Source organism: Anopheles arabiensis, chromosome 2 (genome assembly GCF_016920715.1).
Source record: "Anopheles arabiensis isolate DONGOLA chromosome 2, AaraD3, whole genome shotgun sequence".
Lineage (NCBI taxonomy): Eukaryota > Metazoa > Arthropoda > Insecta > Diptera > Culicidae > Anopheles > Anopheles arabiensis.
In genome coordinates, this window is record NC_053517.1 from 51,176,288 (window position 1) to 51,192,172 (window position 15,885).

At 40.4% G+C, this 15,885-nt stretch overlaps 1 protein-coding gene across 5 annotated transcripts in view; it reads right to left on the bottom strand.

The window, feature by feature from the left end:
• LOC120897452 (Kv channel-interacting protein 4-like) overlaps positions 1 to 15,885 on the bottom strand; it is a 59,033-nt gene that overhangs the window by 2,665 nt on the left and 40,483 nt on the right. For 3 of the 5 annotated variants that reach the window (XM_040302372.1, XM_040302373.1, XM_040302374.1), the window contains exon 3: positions 11,702 to 11,899. In XM_040302372.1, the coding sequence (XP_040158306.1) occupies positions 11,702 to 11,899 (198 nt within the window). The remainder of the gene's footprint in view (positions 1 to 11,701; positions 11,900 to 15,885) is intronic. The other 2 variants (XR_005738528.1, XM_040302375.1) reach the window with 1 other exon arrangement.

Here is a 15,885-nt window from a genome sequence, read left to right on the forward strand (position 1 = left end):
GGATAGCTATTTATTATAGAACCATTTTCTCTGAAACATCTCGTTTTGTAAACGAGCTTTTGATATAATCGATTGGAATAAAGAAACCAATTGCCCACTGACACACAAATCACCATATTCAATACTTCCTCTTTTCATCTGTTATTGCATAAAATGCTCATTCCCCATAAGCGCAACCCCATGGGCTTGGAGTGGAATACTTTACGATCACATTTGCATTTCGAGCACTTTACGTCAGCAGATCAACATGGTAGCGAATGTTCACTGATGATGCGAAGGGAATTATTTCACAGATCAGCGTAAAATTAATTACAACCTACTTTAACAAGCATGTATGTATGTGTCGAGTGTTTGCAGAATGTGAGCACATTAGTCTAGCGTAGCAACTGACTAGAGAATCAAGAGTAGAATCGCGAATCGACGACAACATGTAATGTAATGGAAGGATAACATTAAAGCGGTGAGGAATATTTGACTATTCGTTTATAAACATATGAAAAATCACAGACATTCTAGCTCTAATGCAAAGTTACCGACTGACAAATTGAAAGTGTTTAATTCAATTTAAACAAATCTAATTTCTTAAATTATGATACGAAATCTTCTCGTTAGATATTATAACAACGCTTATTTAGTAATCGCATCTAAATTCCGATAAATTGTTGGTGAATCTGTTTGTTTCGCATATTTACATAAGTAAAAAAAATCACTTCTAGCAATTTGCAATATCTCTAATTTCACCGGGAATTTAAAATTGATTTTTAAAATGGATTCTACATTTTGTTACGAAGTGAAAGTGAAAGAAAAATGATCAAACAATTACAGGTATTTTCCGATATACGCCAACGATATATTCGCGATATTCTAAATGCTAATGCAAAATATATTCTCTTTTGGTTTCATGTTTAAAATTATTTTAAAAAAGTACAAAATTGTAATTTTTAGTTGGAATCAGATCTAATAACTAATTTTGTGGCTAAAACCTGTGACTGCAAGCAAAATTACTATAAAATTGGCTAACATTTCACTAAAGCCTTTGAAATTCGGTATCCGATCTGCATTAATAGCGTATATATCTGTACAGTCATTATCATTCTACATTTTGTTACGAACGTGTGCTTTGTGCTTTAACAAAACAAAAAAAAAACAAATAATTATTGTTGCGATTTCTGGAGCATAAATATCTAACCATTATTTGATTATAAAAGATAGTTTTAACTAAAGTTGTTTGGAAGTGTTCAAATTTGTGTATTACAGTAGAACGTCGATTATCCGGTCTGCTCGGGACCAGCCGATTGCCGGCTAATCGATTTCCACGGATAATGGTCCAAGAAATGTCAAATTCATATAAAGATTATAACTTTCGATGTACAATTTCATCTACATCAATTGATGTTTTTTTGTTGCCATATTTACAAGTTTTCCTGTTAGATCGGTGATAGCTAAACTATGCTGTGTTGTGCTGTGAATCCACCAGAAATAATCGTCAATAAAAGCGAAACTTTTCCATTAAACTTGGTCTCTAGCTTTCCAAATATTCATACGATCGTATTATTCCTTGGATCGAATGTTTTAAACCTGATTTATTGTAGTATCTTCTTTCTTTTCTTCTTTGGCTCAACAACCGTTGACGGTCAAGGCCTGCCTTTACCTCTTGTGGGTTTGGCTTTCAGTGACTAATTGATTTCCCCCCATAGCAGGATAGTCAATCCTACGTATGGCGGCACGGTCTATTTGGGGCTTGAACCCATGACGGGCATGTTGTTAAGTCGTACGAGTTGACAACTGTACTACGAGACCGACCTTTTTTATTTTTATTTTTTTTTTGGCCTACTTTTATTGTAGTATAACTTTGGTTATATCAATTCCATTTTTAGCTATACATTATAGATCAGCGATCGGCAAAGTCCAGCCCGAGGGCCAAATGCGGCCCGTCGAAACATTAAATCCTAATCAATTCAATCAAGAAAATAGATGTCTGGTTTTTAAAGATAGAAAGAACCTATTCGTATAAAAAATACTGAACATCTTTTAGTATGACATTTCATACTGTCGAACTCTTCCAAATTTTATTAATGTAGCATTTATTGACGGACTAATCAATATGGTTGAACTTGAGGTTAAAAAATCCTATATGTAACAGTAATGCGGCTTCTACATGACAATGCTCATCTCCATTTGAAAATTAAAACGAATATTTAAAAACCCGGTACGGTTTGCTGTTTGTACGAGACCAACGATTATACACTGTTGTTTCTTAAGGGTACACGATTTTTAAAGAGCTTGTTTATAAGGGTATCAGTAATCAATTTGTCTGACATGGTATTGCTTACACGTAAAGCATTAGAATAGTCAATGGATGTACGTTTGTCTCGATATTTTTTCAGATTAAATCACCAATAATTGAGGCAGCATGGGACGAGGGGCTAATCCAGCAGCGATATTGCTATTGCTTTATTGTTTGGAACTTTAAACCATTTTTGTGCACTATGTGGCCGAATCTAAACTGACGAATCATTAATTAATTTTAAGGATTGTGATTTAATGATAAAAATGTGAACCTTGTTTGGATGAAATGATAATTTAAAAAACCAATTATCATGTTTTCTAAAATTTTGTAGTGAAATAATGTATGTGAAAAACAAAAATCTGCATTCCCCTGGCCGGAAGCACTTGATAATTCAATAAATTAAGCCCTCTGCTTCATAAGTTTGCCGACCGCTGTTATAGATCACTAGATCGTCAGTTTGTCAAATATTCAATGCACCTGATATCGATTCCAAATGGCTTTTAAGGATATTGTTTTAGTTTTAGTTTTAGAAGGGTTCATTTAATTCGAGATTTTAATATGAGATGATAAAGCCATAAAATCAGTTTCGAATTTATTTTTACATCTAGTTCATGTTAAGTTTTCAGATTTGTTTAATGCTTTAAACCCAAAAAATGGTTGAGAAGGGATGGTACAACACTGCTTCCATAACAAGACATGATTATTTGTTTAAATATGTTGTATCATATGTTCATTCATATCAATTACCTTGGCCCTTTAATATTCAATAAAAATAAAAAGGATTATAAATAAAATATTCAATCAATAACTAAAATAAGATTTACATAATAATAGTAATATTGTAAATCTGTTGAGAAAAGAACAAACAACTGTTACATATTTATGTTTGATTCATCTATGAAGCGGACTATGCACCGAGGTATACAAAGATTGTCCCTCATCTCCCTTTGCAATCATCGCCAAAACTGTGTTACAATGTCTGCTAATACCGATGAGGCTACCCTTCCTCTACCCGCGATGCAGCGTAGGAGACACATCTTAACTTACATTACATTTATGCACCAACAGCATAAAACACTCTTTACCCAAACCCCCGCAAACACTGAACCCATTGCAAAGGGGCGCTTGATTGCTGCGGTTCCTTGCATTCGTTTATTATTTACTTTCATTGCGCGCAACTGCAATTTGCTGCTGCATTTCGCCTTGTTCACTTTCGGTAATACCGCCAAGCTTTCAGGACATCCGAACTCATTTCCTGCAAAAAAAAGGGAGGACAAATTGTATCCCTGACCCCCCTCCCTCCCTTTCTCACTGTCATCACCAACGTTAATATTGTCTGTGCGGTGAAGATTTCCTTTACGCTTTCATTCGCTTTTTCGAATCTCGTTGGTGGGATGTTTATGATTTTTTTTTCTTTTTTCTGTCATAGCTGCATTATGTCCAGTTGATAAGAGAGAGAGAGAAAGAGAACGAAAAGGGAAGGAGAGAAAAGGAGTGAGGAAGTAATTGTGCAACGCTCTGGATTCCGTTTCTTGTGGCCACAAGCTGTTTGATGTAAAGAACGGAGGGACGGAGTGGGAAGGACCTGAGGTCGTGAAGCACCAAACCATGCTCTTTCCGGTTGAAGCTCATTGGTTCGGAAGTTTAAATTGATATTTCATGTAGCAGCACAGTCGGAGGACATTCATTTCAGACACACTCATCAATCAAAAGGGAACGGGATTTTAGGAGCAGCATCAACTATCGTCTCGCAGTGCGCATTCGCTGTGGGGCTGTGTGATCTTCATCAATCCATACCACACTTAACATTTGATAAAGCGCAATGTTCAGCTTTGAAGCTGCATTTTCAGTATTTTTTCCCTTGCTGTGCACTTCAAAAGTCGTTCAAAGCAGGTGACTTTTTCGGCATTATGCAATGGGAATCTCTGCTGAAGCTTTTGCCGACAACAACCGTGATGGACGTGTTGTTTAAATGCGTTTCTTTAAAACTGTTGTCGCTGTTAGGTTTGATTTTTCAGATGTTCTACTACACACACACACACCCGCCCTATATGCTCCCTCTTGACAGCCTCGAAAGGGAAATGATACACTTGCCCGCGCTGCGAACGATGAAATGATGGGGTGCAGCGAGGAAAAGTACAACTTCCACTGCAATATCTGTCACTTTCCTTTAGCGTCGCACGCCCTTTGCCCCACATGCCAGACAAATGTGCTGTTCATGTTTTCTTAACAAACTCGTTCGATCGGGGCAGGGTTGGGGGCCGTTTTGCTCCCGAAATGGCAAAATAACGAGAGCGTACATCGGACTACGGGGTACGGAGCACCGCCGCCGGTCTGTTGAAGTTCGGTTGTTGAAGTTTGCTGCTTTTTGATGGTGGTGGTGCCCCAATCCTCCTCCTCCTTCCCGACACTCCCAACGGACCCACTGTTAAGCTTGTGCAGCATTATTTTCGGGCCGAGGTTTCTTGCGCTTGCTGCTTGCCTGCTTGGTGTACTTGGAATGTTGTTGATTTTCATGTAAATTGACTATTTCATTGCGAATCACTCGCCGGCGAAAGAAAGAGGTTCGTGCTGGCTCTGCTGCTGCCCGCCTGCGAGGGTTGCAGCTGATGATGATGATGATGATGATGATGGTGATGGGAGAATAATACAAAGAATACAGTGCTTGTCTAACATTTGCATACAGCAACAGAGCACGTTGTGTGTGTGGAGAAAGGGGAAGGTTTGCTCATTTAGTTTGGCTCATAGTTGATTTTAAAGTGTTTTCGTTCAGTTGTAAAATAAGTATTGGGAAAAATAATTTAAAATTAATTCAATAAACAAACCGGTAACTGATCAATTATACATTAGAGCAGGATTATACTGATTTTGGAATTATTTGTATACAAAATACTGAAGATCTTTTAGAATGAGATTTTAAACCATCGTACTCTTTTAACTTTAATTAAAAGTAATATAGAATGACGGACCAATCCGCATGTTCGAACTCGTGGTCAATACCCCTGTAAGAAATATTAACATAAACAATAAGACATTCTGTATGGAGGAAGTAACATACAAAATTGTGTATAGATGAGATACACTTAAGTCTGGTTGCAGTAAATTTATGCAAAGTTTTAGATATGTGATCCACGTAATGTTTAATTAATATAGCTCCATGCATTTTTCCTCGCGATAGTATTCTGCTATTCTTAAATTCACACAAATCAGTTATTATTCATTTTTATATATTTTGGGACTATTTTCGGTTGTATTTGAATACAAAAACGAACATTGTGGCGTGAGAGGATGGGCGCTTTTAGAAGCGATATAGCTCTTGCTTTTATTTTTGACTGATAACACTTTTGCCCCTCTGTTGCCGATCCTCAAATGATTTAACATTACAATTCGTTTTAAAGTAGGTAGCAATGTTGAACCATGTTTGCTTTGGCCATTAGATCATAATTATAGAAAAACTGCAATGACACCAATCGCATTGTTTTACATCATTACCCATTTATTTTTTTGTATTTAAAATGTTATAATGTAATAATTTTCATAGCAACGTCTCCATTAGTTTCCTTATAAAGAATATCTTTCTTAGCTGACGGAACTTGAAGATTCACCTTAGAAAGATTGGATTGAACTTTTATTAAAAAAAACAGTTCTCCAAAATATTGAATAATGCATCAGAAGGGTTGTTGTACACGAGACGATGTTTAAACGCAATACAGACCGAACTCACTGGTTGAACTTCGATTCCCTGCCAACTACTGAATATGTGCTTTTTAGTTGGCACGTTTTTCCATACAAAAAATTTCTGAAATTTTTCTCGCCATGAGATTTTTGTGAATTAAAAAAACCGATTTTCCCATACAAACGCAAGATTTTTAATTGAACTGTCAGCAGACTATCGAGTGTTCAATTAAAAAGCATGCCAACTAAAAAGCGTTCAACTATTGTATTGTGACTGTAATATCAGTTTTCAATTCCCTTTAAATCTTTAAACATTTCCTGTTATGTTAGCGGTCCAACTGCAACAGTTTCGTATACATTTCTTCAAAGAAAAAAATTGATGAATAAATAAATAAACAAACAAGTAAATAAATAAATAAATTGTTAAATAAATGTATATAAATACAACGTGTATGGGTAGCTTGGTCCATACAATGTTTGATAACAGGGCAAGAGTTTGTATAAGAAAATATTGAATAAATATACTATAGCTAAATATATTCTGGATGTACCATTTAACCATTTAACATATGGCAAAACTTCTTCTTCTTCTTTTGGCCTCAACAACCGTTGTCGGTCAAGGCCTGCCTGTATCACTTGCGAGAATGGCTTTGAGTGACTTCTTGATACCGCCCATAGCAGGATAATCACAATCCTACGTATGGCGGCACGATCTATTTGGGGCTTGAACCCATAACGGGTATGTTGTTAAGTCGTACGAGTTGATGACTGTACCACGAGACCGGCTTAAGATAACAAGATATGGCAAATATTACACAAAATATCCAATAAACAAACAAACAAATTTAAACTTACTTTGTTTACATTATCTATGCACAAATCTATGCACAACATAATATTGACGAACAGTAATGTTGGACTGCTCCTTCTAAAATTTCCTTAAAAATATTGGCGAATTGGTGTTTTCATGTTACAAAACGAAACAGAAACGATTTATGAAACAAATTAATGGCTGTTATACACCAAATAGCCTAAGTTAAAGTAAAACCTTTTTTTGACAAACTCGTGATTAGAACAGTCAACAAATTCCAACACGAAACCGAAAAAAATTTTTTAAACCAGATGAAAATAAACGCTTATTGAACCACGAACGTCGGCCATTGCACGGTGTGTACATTTTTCTGCCACTGACTGTGCTCGCGCCGACCAAAAATGTCCTCCAATGAGTCACCGAGTCGCGTTGAAATTCTTCCACCAAAAATGGTTGTACTGCACACAGCGCCCTGACCTCTTGACTCGACGACTTCCAGGGGCAGCTGACTGTGTACCCAACCGTGCCCTGTCTCTCTCTTTCTCTCTACCTCTCTCTTTTGCTTAGACACATTTGTTCAAGCTGGCATGGAGCATCTCGAGAAGGTTGTTATTTCTACTTGTTTCTCGCTGCTCGCAATACTGTTACGGCACTGTCACCCAGAGTGGAACTTTTTGTTTTTTTTTTTTAAATATTTTGTATGCAAGCGTTCGTTTTCCTTTTTCAAAAACAATCTATTCGTTTGCGGGAAATGAAATGAATCGCACAGCCCGTACCCGTACAAGTGGAACCTCTAAAATATCCATCATTCCCCAGCAATTCTCTTTTCGATCGTGATAAGTGTACGTCAATGGTTTGCAGTACGGAGGTTCGGGTTGGTAGCACTGCTTGTGTCCGCAAAGATGTGTCATGCTTTTTCCCTCGTTGAAAGTAAAAGAAAATAAGAAAACAACTCTCCTCTGCCACAACGTGCAACCGGAACGGGAACAGGAAGAGCCGGTACGTTTCGAATGGTCATCAACATTGTGACCATACATCAGCAGCTGGACTGGCCACCACTTTCCAGAAACAATTAAAATAAATCATGCAGGAGAAACGAATTAATTATCGCACGGTTCGCGTTTTTTTAGGAGGCTTGCGCGCGGGCGAGATTGGGACACGAAAACACGCGCACTCCGCAGCATGATAACACGTGAATGCGCTTTAAATTTATTGCATAATTATTATTGGTGGTATCGCCCGTTCGTGGCTAGGAATCAATTGCAACACTGTATAGTTTCATTTTTCGAAACAATTAATGGGTTTTCCCTTTCTTGCTGGTAATTTATAACAGAAGTTTTTGTTTCTGCTTTTGGGAAGTGTTTTATGGGTTTGGGTTTATCGCCATTATTCACTATTAGTTTCTTGATAGTGAGTTTGGCTGTAATGATAATACTTGTAAGTGAGTGAGTGAGTTTGAGATTAACTGAAGAAAGTTTTTACGATTCTAGTAACAGATTCGGGTTTTACCGAGAATGAGTTTCCTTATATTTGCAAGTATTAAAAGAAATGATGAGCTCCCTTTCCTAAGTTTTGCAGTTTTTGAAGTTTTGCAATCACTAGCCTGTAGCCAAAGTCACTTACAAGGTAAAGGTGGATGGAAAACTCTCAGGGCCTTTTACTACCACCAAAGGTCTGCGCCAAGGGCGAAAGGCTTGCCTGCCTTCTATTCAACTTGGCGCTAGAGAGGGCCATCCGGGACTCGAGGGTGGAGACTTCGGGAACCATTTTCTATAAGTCAACTCAAATCCTGGCATACGCAGATAATATAGAGATCATTGGTTTGCGGCTCTCCTATGTCCAAAAAGCCTAGAAGGCTGCCAAGGGATAGAGCAGGTCGCAGAGAACCTCGGCCAGATAGATGAGCGCACTTTTGAAGTTGTCTCAGAATTCACCTATCTAGGGTCAAAGGTCAGCAACGTCAATAGCATGGAAGCTGCGTTGCACGCAAGGATGTTGGCTGCCAACCGCTCTTTCTACAGCCTGAAAAATCAGTTCACCTGTCACGACAGACGAAGCTGGTACTATATAGCACCTATATACAGTGGCAGATTAACATGAGCGGTCATACGATTGCAGGTCTGTCTGAAGTGATGAACGAGTTGTTGTATGAAGAATTCTAAATTAGAGCAGCAGATATAAGATAGGAAAAGATAACCGAGAAGCAAATTTACTTGTGAGCGGGGGATGGGTCCGTTTTTTCGAGGCCCCACACGGCCGCATAGTTTACTTAGTGCTTAATTCGCCCCTGCCTATATGCTGCCGGTACTCACATGGACACAAAAATACCCTCTTAAACATGGACACTGTCCAAATTTGACGAAACCCTCTTAGCCGCGTTCGAGAGGAAGATGCTCAGGAGAATTCTTGGCTCCGTAGGTGTAGAAGAACAATGAAGGAGCCGTTATAACGACGAGCTATACGAGATGTACGGCGACCTCACTGTCGTGCAGTCTATCAAGCTCGGCAGGCTCCGATGAGCTGGCCATGTTGTACGCATGGAAACGGATGACCCAGCCCGTGAAGTCTTTAAAGTAAAGTAAAGGCCGTTCACAAGGACAGAGAAGACGTGGTAGTCCCAAATTGAGGCGGCAAGATGGCGTGGAGGAGTCCGCCATTAAGGCCGGGATAAAGGATTGGCAGACGAAACGCAGGCGAGACGTGAACGGTTTCGGACACTCCTGAGGCAGGCCAAGACCGCAAAGCGGTTGTAGCGTCGGACAAGTAAGTATGTACTCTCTGTAGCCTATGTGCAACATTTAAATGTGTTAAACATCGCAAAACAACGTTACACCTAAGGTACCCCTTTTGTCGTAACAAGGACTGAAATCTGGTTAGTAACCAGCCATTGGGCCTCATGCACTGGGTTTAGTACATTCATGAATTACTCAACGACCAGTTTAACTGGTCTATACTGGCTAGATGCTCCACTAGCATCGTTTTCGTAAAGGATTGAGCAAACGGCAGAGAACATCGGATTGCAGATAAACGAAACAAAGACAAGGCTGATGTTGGCAAGACCAGCGGCCCTACTAACAATTCCAAACTTACACAGGCGGGACGTACGAATATGTAAACCAACTATTGAGATCGTTAAAAATTTCACCCATCTCGAGTCAAAGGTCGCATGGATACTGAGCTTCGCGAAAGGATTCTGGCTGCCACCTGGTCATTCTATAGCCTGAGAAAGCAGTTCCCCTCAAAGAACCTGTCACGAAGGACGATGCTGCGACTGCGTCGTACCTTTACTATATGCGCCTCTGAGACACGGCCATTGGTCAAATCTGACGTAACGCTCTTGGCTGTGTTCGAAAGGAACATGCTCAGAAGAATCTTTGCTCCCACATATTCGGAAGGACAATGGGGTAGCTGATACCACGAATGTCCTGCTAATTTACTGACCTGTAGCGTATCAAGCTCGCCAGACTCCAGCGGGCTGACCATTTTATATGCATGGAACCGGATGAACCACCTCGTAAAGTTCAGTTAAGCCTTCTACAAGGACTCTCTGTCCGTGGCGTGGTAGGCCAAGTTGTGGTGGCAAGATAGCGCGAAGAACAAGGAAATAAATACACCAACATTTGTTAATCCAACGGAGGTGACACGGTGCTCTTTTTAATAAATGCTCCGGTCCTGTTTTTGTTGTCGATTAAAGTCGATCCCGTTCAAGAAGAGTAAAATACTAGCTGAAGTCACTATTAGTAACTGTAGTTGAACGACAAAGCTTCTTTCGTTATCTTGAAGTAATAGAATTATTATCCGTTCGTTGTTATTGATGTGGTATCGCAAAATGTCATAACAAAAGCAAAGCATGAAACAATGTCATTATTGAACAATCATTCGAGTCCCATGAAGGTGCTTGTAGCATATCAAAAAGAAAACTCGTGCACTAATTAGACCATCTCGTTAGGGTCAGTCCTGTTTCATTTCCACCAGCAATCATTAACCTACTTCTAGATCAATATAATGATAGTCAGTAGTGCGTACGAGAAGACGCAAAAAACACGCAGCTCGAAGATACTTCGAACGGCATAGTGTACTGGGAAGCTTTGCTCCTACAAAGAGTCTCGAAGACTTTAATTGCGAATTGAATTCACTTTATCAACTCGCTTATCTAAGCACTATTCTATAGTACAAAACGTAACACAAGCACACTCAACCACCGGCAACGGGGGCAGCAATATTGTAATTTATTGTAAAAACAACTGAATTGCTTCCACAGCACAGAATCAAAAGCAAACACCTCCGGGAAATCGAACAACCGGCCAATGTTGCTCGGGCACAGCCAAAACACAAACAATCCCATCGGCGAAACTGTGACTGTGTGTCGGACCGGGTGATGGTGGTTGTGGGTGAGTTGATTGAACATCGAGAAAAATTCTTCGAAACATTTCTTCTCATTTCTTCTCCTTCACATCCTCGTTTTACCGTTCAGCCGTTTTCTAATCGACTGTTGTCTGGTTCGTGTCAATTACATGTCAGCTAAGTTATTTTGTTCGTTATAAACCGTCCGTTTGTTCCGTCCATTCCCAAGGGATGCACACAAGTGGATGAGGTTTGCATTTCTTTCGCTATTTCTTGTTTGCTTGTTCGTCCAATCCATCGCTTCTGTATGATACACTGTCACTGCATCCCCTGCTAGCTAGTAGTAGTAGTAGTAGCACTGTTCTTCGAGTCTGCCATGCCACGGAGGCTTGTGTCAAAGAAGTGTCAAAGTACAGCATGACAACGGCTGCTCTCTCTCTCTCTCTCTCTATCTCTTTCTAGAAATTCTCACCGCAATGATGAGGGTGACTGGAGCAGTCTGATGCGTTCAATTCATTTCAGCACAACCGTTCGCTTTGTCACAAACATTCAAAGTCATGGGGTAGTAGAATATCGCTTACCTCCTTGTGGGAAGAACTGTGAGTAGATGAACTTGAACGTTTCCTCCCGTATGATGCCGGCCGGACACTCCGCCTTGAAGCCGCGGTAGATTCGCTTGATTTCTGCCTCGGTGAAACGAGTCGCCTCGCACAGGGCCGCTATCGATTCTGGCCGGTACTTCGGCGGGGACACGATCTCCTCCAGCTCACAGTCTAGATATGTAGGGGTAAAAAACATGGAACCACATTAATACAATCCGGGGGTTGATGGTGGTAGACGGTAGGAGGGTTAAAATTAACACCCAAAGGGAATTGTGCTTCCAAACATGTATTGCGATGTCAAAAACATTTCCACCGGGTGAGCATGTTTTCAATCCCTCCCTTTTTAAAGGTTTTGTTTAGCTCATTCTAATCGTTCGGTGTTCAGTGTGTGTGTGTGAGTGAAGTTTCCTGAGCCCTGAGTTTTCGGACGGGAAAAAACAAAACTTCATTAAACTGCTTTTAACAACAAATAAAACACTTGAACCTCGGGCGTGATGGAACCGTTTCATTCTTTTTTCCCCGTCTATCCCGTTGCTTTCTATTAAAGCTATCATCACCGTCACACTGTTGCTCCTGCTGCTGCTGCTGCTGTTGCTGATACTGTCAGCTCATCATCCTTCGGGGCATAGCTTAAGCAGCGAAGCCCAGCCCAGCTTTTATATGTATCGAAAACAAGGGGTCCAACCGGCTTGACCGCCCGCAGGGTTTTGAATTACAAAATTCCACAGAAGAATGTTTGTTGCTGCTGATTGTTGGGTCGTTGGACCGGGAGACTGTTTTATATGTTCAGTGAGACAGAGAGATAGAGGATGAGAAAAGCACGGGGGGGGGGGAACACAGTGGCAGTGACATTAAGTTTCCAGAGCTTTACATCATCGGTGGAAACAAACATCTATTGGAAAGCCAACAGAGTATGACGTTATGACAACTTAATAATGTTTTGCCAGCACAGATCGTGAGTTGAATCAGGTCAAACATGAAAAGCTTAAAAACAAAAGAAAAAACAACTAATGAGACAATTTATTTATGTTCGAAAAAAATCATTTGAAAATTCAAACTATTTTAACAAGTACAAAAATATTGCTTTACAATAAATGAAATAAAATCCGCTCCCGTTGGGTTCCATCCTTTATGGTGCTTTCAAAACTATTTCCATAATGGTTTGCTATAGTATTTTTCACGATGAAAAAGTTCTCTCTCTCTCTCTCTCTCTCTCTCTTTCTCTCTCTCACACACACACACACACACACACACATACACTTCATGTAACCTGCGCGTCCCCCATTATTTTTTACCCAATACCCGATGCCCAACGGGCTGAAGGGATTTGTACGCAATGTAACACAGGCCGTAGTTGTACAATGGTGCTTTCCCACTGACCCGCCACCGTGCACGATGCACATTGCCATCCAAACGGTTCATTTCCTCCGTGCAGAGCGAAAAGATGCTTATCTCTTGTGATAAATGTTTTCGTAGCGACTGAAAGACACATCTGCCCTCCGCCGGCGCACGACTTCCTCGCTGGCGGATTTTTGCATTCATGTTTTCGCAACCATTGCGCTTGTTCTCTCTTCTCTCTAGTAAATCATCTTTTGCTTCGTGTGTTCGTTGCGCGTACTAATTTTTCACCCACGATGACATGCCCGGAACGCAGTGGTGTGGTGGTGCGTCATCGTATGCAAAAGTGTCGGCAAAGTGTACCCGCACGAAGAGCGTCTTGAAGCAAAATGCTTCATGCTGGTAGTAAACCAAACCCGACGCAAAACAAAAGAGCTTGTACCATGGAAAGAAACGTTGAACACTAATCACGACTAACAGAACAAGAAGGACCCTCTGAACCTTGGAATGTGCCCCCAAACCTCCTGTCCCCACGCTCTCTCTCTCTCCCACGGGCCTATCGCGTGTCCAACCGTGCGCTCTCTAAATGGTTGTTTGTTAATGTTTTTAATGGTGGCCCTTGCCTTTTCTTCAGCTGGGCTGTTGGGGCACCATCGCACAAGCAAGCTGCGAAGAAACAAAAAAAATTAACGCGTACATCTTCTAGCATCAGTAACAAATGCTTCAGCGAAACAAGAGGACACAAAACCATCCATTACAAGACAAAGTGGGCAACGGTAGCGGGTGGGAGAGCAAAGGTGATGTAAAATCCTGCTGCTGGTTACTGGTTGGTGGCCGCCGCTGCAGCATGAATAAATTTGCCATGCTTTGAAGAACGGCTCCTTGGCACACACACACACGAGGTCACGGGCGGGATGGGATGTTACGCGAGCGCGAGCTGTCCGTTTTAGGTCTTTATCGAAGATAAAAGAGTCGTCCCGGGGCCGGTGTCGGTTTCGCGTTATGTTATGACCGCACGACTGGGCAAATTTTATAACCACCAACCAAACCGTGTGTAAGCTGGGAGACGGAGATGTCTCTGTAGGCTGTATTTTGGGGCTCTGGGCTCGGAACAGTCGACCAGTTTGATAGCGTGATGGAAGTGCTCAAATGCTAAAGTGTCACAGTAATTTTAATCAACGTAATTAGGTAGCCTTTTTTCGCTGTTTTGTTGATCGATAACAAGTGCCGGAAATGTTTTGATGGCGTATGGTAGTCGGAATATCCGCAAGCTATGGGGAGTACATTAATAAGCAAATTGCAGTTTTAAAGACATTTGCTCAGTAAGGAACCCACAAACCAAAAAACAATATATTTAAAAAAACAGAAGTGAAAATATTCAAAATTTTAGTACAATTTAGTTTAATAAACTATTTTGGCAAACGAAAATCATTAAACAACAAATTGGAATTAAAAAAAGCGTTTAAAAGATAACACAAATAAAATTAAATAAAATCAGAAAACTGATTATTATCATAAAATGAATTATTTTTCCCCATGCCAAAAACATGTCCAATGATTCACCATTTACAAAAATAAGGCAAATCAATGGCCGCAGAAAAAATAAACCGCACGTCAAACAAACAGTCAAAAGACTGCATAAGCCGCAATTCTCCGAAAATTAGCCCACTCTTTACAAGGTTTGGGCATATTATTCTTTCCCAACCGTTCTTTTTCTGCTTTCTCCACGCCAACTCGCAGCCGGAGGATGCGAAAGCGGGAGAGAGTGTAGTGTTTGATGAAATTAAATTTTGGGCTTGGGCACCACCGAATTGGTCATCCGAATTTGGCCGAGCTCCGCCGCCGCTTGAGCGGGCAGCAGCAGCTGAGCGCAGCTGCTATTAGCTCCCGAAACCGGCTACAGGAGAAACAAGCGGAGAAACAGCCCCTCTTAAACACACACACACACACGCACAAGGCTAACTGAAAAGGGAATGAGTGCAATAGGAAATCTTTCTTGTTTCGCCACCCATTTCTTTCCTCGGAAGGCAGAAGCAAATGTGTTTTATTATTGGGATAAAAAGCAATACATTAAGTAATTTGCAAAGCGCTCACTTTTACTTCGCTACCATCTGCGCTATTGCACATGCCGAATGAGCTGGAAGTTTGTGTCACGTTTAAAGCTCATAACATCGTCAAATTATATTATGCCCGGCTCTTCACAAGCGCCAAGCGTCTGAGAGCAACGGCATGCGATGGTATTGCTTGGTATGGTGGTTTTAATTAGTGTAATCAAGTTACAAACTGACAGTGGTACGGTACGGTGGCCGTCGCTTGCTGGAGCAACAAATGTGTCCATTAAACAGTAACGAAACCGAAAAGTATCTCAAAGAAAACTCCATTCTCTTTAAAAAATAAATAAATGCAAAAGTATGTACCTTGATCGTTATGATACCGTTTTTATAATAATGGTACAAAATGAAGGTGAAGCAAAAACGCCAAAAAAGACGAATGGAACAGCAAATTTATAACTCAATTTGGCGTGGCGTAGGGTAAGAAACTTTTTTTATTGAACCATACTAATGCTTATACTACCCATGGAGCGGCAGTGAATTAAAAACAAACATTTAAAATGCAAACACAGCTGCAGCATAACATGTTTTATTACAGTTAAGCAGCATTATAAGCCAGCTTTTCAATTCGAAATCAATCGATTTGTCCAGCTTGTTCTATTTACGGCAACCTTCCAAGAATGTGTGCTTCTTCTTCTTTTTGTTAAGTTCCATGCGTTCCAATACTTCCAAAGCTTCTAAGTCTCAAATTACCATGAAATATGATTTTAGGTA